We start from the raw sequence: 3632 nt of genomic DNA, 5'->3' as shown, positions 1-3632 counted from the left end.
ATCTCGCCGAGGCGTGGGACATAACATCCAGTAACTAGTCATATGCAGGGCAGGTGGGCTGAGAGCGCTCTGAAGCATCATTGATATCATCAGCCTCGTCCTGCTCGTCATGGCTCAACGCCAGGAGCACGCTTGATGCCGGATCAGATGATGTGAGAGACGACACATCGTCACAATCTGGCAGATTGCTCTCATCAGCTGAAGAAGAATGAGAAATACTCATACTTCTCTCAAATTTATCCTTGAGCTCCATCTGCGAGCCCCACCCCTAGGGGACCCTTTTCAAAAATAAACAGAAGGACACTCTAAGTGTCAACAGGTCATAAGCAGAGTAGAATGTGCCACATGCTGTAGAGCCAGACATGACACATAATCGAATTTAAATTGTATAGTTATGCAGAATTATTTTCAAATAATAATACTAAAATGTATATGAAAGGTTTTATTTTTAGATACTTTTTTATATGTGCAATCCACTTTACACTTTTTTTTAAAATACTTGTTTAATGATTGCTGTTGAATGAAAATACAATCATGCTGACATTAATTGCACTATATAGTTATTAGTGGCATTTAACAGACCAAAATTCCAAAATTTCATCCTTGAATTACTATTGTTACAATACAGACAGGTCAGACAACTATATGGTATGCACAAATTACTCATAAGGGTGAATACAGACCAGTAAATAAAACATAGATCCAAACTATAGTGGCCAACACATTTGCAACATTTAAATATTACATCATTGTGTTGTCAGAAAGCTCTCAAGAGATGAATCAGAAGATATATATAAACAGCCAGTGATCTCTGCAGCATGAGGCAGAATAAGGTGATGAGTAAGGACAAGAATTTACAGCAGAGTAATTTCATTCAAAGCAGCTCACAAGCATTCAGACATTCATTGTCATTGTCATTGTTTGCTCTGGCTGTAAAACTTAATGTATACATGTCTGTGATGAAGGTATATTTTTGGGATTAAAAAATATAGTTGTATTTAAAATATTCTGTTACAGGTTTTAAATTACAGTTTTTGTCTTTAGATTTTGCTAATGTCTTTTTGATAATTTCTATTTTCAGCTTGTGCAAAACACCAAACTCAAAGCTGCCATGAATTCTGTAAATGCAAGTTTTTCACAGAATATCTCCATTGTTCATCCTCAATACTTTTTCATCATTGGACTTACAGGTATATCGCACAGCAAGTATTACTATATATTCTTATTTATCATTTATTTTATAACTGTAATTGGGAACTCTATAGTCCTTCTCATTATAGCTCTTCACCGGAGCCTGCACAGTCCAAAGTACTTTGGTGTGTTTAACTTGGCCTTGGCTGATATTGGTGAAACTAATGCACTGATTCCTAACATGATGAAGAATTTTCTGTTTGACTCACAGTACATCTCCTTCAATGCTTGTTTAGCAAACATGTTTTTTGTGTTCCTCTTCAGTAGTTTGCAAAGTGTCACTCTTGTTGTTCTGGCATATGATCGCTTCATTGCAATTTGCCTCCCATTAAGATATCATGCAATTGTGAACAATACCAGTATGGTTTTGATTTTCTCAGCAATTTGGGTATTTAATTCTTCTGTGGTGGCCTTTTTGGTGGCTTCGATTTCCAGACTTTCATTCTGTGAATCTAATGTGATACAGAGTTACTTTTGTGATCATGGACCTATGTTTAGGTTGGCATGTAATGACAATAGCATTAATAAGATTATGGCATTTCTCATCTCAGCTTTTTACATTGTAGTACCATTGATCATTATAGTCCTGTCATATTTGGGCATTTTTCTTGCTTTAATCAAAATTACAACTTGGCAAGGACGTTTAAAAGCACTAAAGACCTGTGTTTCACATCTGTTGTTAGTAGGGATTTATTTCCTCCCCATATGTTGCTCATACATTGCTGCATTGTTGGTTTCTCTCACACCCAATGCAAGGGTCATCAGTACGTCTCTGGCATATGCTGTTCCACCAATGTTAAATCCCATAATTTATGTATTAAACACAGCTGAAATCAAAGACATAATCCGGAAAGTGGTTAAAAACCGATCAGCACCAATTAGAGATAATATTTCAAAATGACTAAAATGCCTGTTTATTTATTTAAAATGTATGCTTGTTTGTTTATTTATTTTTAAAAATTAACAAATTCTTAAAAAAAAAAAAATTAAATTACCTATATGAAGACTGCACGCTCAGGCCGCACAGAAGTGAACAATGTCAGTGAACAATATCTTTTCTGAAATGTATTATTTCAAAAATTAACTTTTGAATGAGTAACCCAGTTAAGTAATATTTTCTGAAAGAAATATTTGTATATATGTATAAAAATATATATAACAGTAATGCTATCTATACCTGTTAATCAAATTATTTATTAATCCAGCTGATTTCAAGTGTAAGCCTTTATTGATTGCAAGACAAAACTGACAGAAAAAAAAGCTATTTGACTTTTTGTGAGCAATCGTTACTATATTGATGTATTCATGTTATACGCATAATTCTCTGTCATCTATAAATGTATTTTGATAGATTTTCTGCAAAATAAACTGAGACATGACATAAATGAAATAATATTTCACAATGTATTCCTGTTTGAATTTGTAATACAAGGGTCCATTTTGACATGAGCATGTTGGTCTGAGATCTGCCGATGAGGCCCCTTTAGATTTTTCTGTACAGTAATAAAAAAATGGACATGAACCCAGACACAAATACACATGTGCAAGTTACAGATTATTGTGTTACCATTTTGAAAAATTCAAAATTAAGGCCTATAGCTCTGATAGCTTTGAAATGACAATGAAAGTGTAACTGTCACGATCGCCAGCTGGAGTGCCATTGATAGCCATCAGAGGGCACTCCACCCCAGACTGTCATCATTCAAGAACTACATTACCCATAACTCATTACACAGTCTCATCATCCTTGATTGTCTACAGCTGTTTCTCATTACCTTGTTTAGCCCACCCTATATAAACTCTGTTAACTCAGGCATACATTGTGAAGACTTGTTTGTGTCTATGCTGAATTTATGAGTGTGCTGTCTTTTATGTCTCATGTCTCATGTCTCATGTCTCATGTCTCATGTTCATGTTTTTGATTTTCTACTTGTTTTCTTGGTTTTTCCTGTGCCCTGTGACTGTTTGGACTGTTTATCCTGTTTTGACCTTTTGCCTGTTTTGGACTTTGATTGTGGATTGCCCTTTCAATAAATACTGTGTTTGGATCCTCAACCTTCATGTCTCGGAGCAGTTTCTTCATAGTAACATAATGATTACAGATAAAACAGATTCCAAAGTCTTTCAAGTGACATTTCATGAGAGAATCAATGTCAAACATTTCTGTAAAATCTCAGCTGCATGAATGTTCTTTTACTGTCATCTAGTGGTAAATTCAAAATGGTATGTGTGTGATTCTGTGTCACACCTATACAAGAGAACAAAGGCTTGACAATGTAATTCAAATAACTGAAATGTTTTCCTCTTTAAGTTTTAAACCCAAGTGTCCATTCTGACACAAGCATGTTTGTGTTACTGCTCATTTCATATTTATTCTTTTGGCTTAAGATGAATATAATTATTGACAAGGATGGCCTAATATTTGTTAATAACTCTAGAAC

At 34.6% G+C, this 3632-nt stretch overlaps 1 protein-coding gene across 3 annotated transcripts; it reads left to right on the top strand.

The window, feature by feature from the left end:
- Positions 1-525: 525 nt before the first annotated feature.
- Positions 526-3246, top strand: LOC125249583 (olfactory receptor 1-like). Of its 3 annotated transcripts, none has more exons than XM_048161899.1 (3): positions 526-965; positions 1082-1190; positions 1266-3246. In XM_048161899.1, the coding sequence occupies exons 1-3, from the start codon at positions 819-821 to the stop codon at positions 2090-2092; spliced, it is 1083 nt and encodes a 360-aa protein (XP_048017856.1). In that variant the 5' UTR covers positions 526-818; the 3' UTR covers positions 2093-3246. The 3 variants fall into 3 exon arrangements, with proteins under 3 accessions (XP_048017856.1, XP_048017857.1, XP_048017855.1); XM_048161900.1 differs by having other exon boundaries at positions 527-965; positions 1281-3246; XM_048161898.1 differs by having other exon boundaries at positions 531-965; positions 1082-3246.
- The last annotated feature ends 386 nt before the right edge of the window (positions 3247-3632 follow it).

This window comes from Megalobrama amblycephala, linkage group LG16 (genome assembly GCF_018812025.1).
Source record: "Megalobrama amblycephala isolate DHTTF-2021 linkage group LG16, ASM1881202v1, whole genome shotgun sequence".
In the NCBI taxonomy this organism is placed as follows: Eukaryota; Metazoa; Chordata; class Actinopteri; order Cypriniformes; family Xenocyprididae; genus Megalobrama; species Megalobrama amblycephala.
The sequence above is the reverse complement of the archived record's forward strand: the minus strand, read 5'-3'. Positions and strand labels throughout refer to the sequence as shown.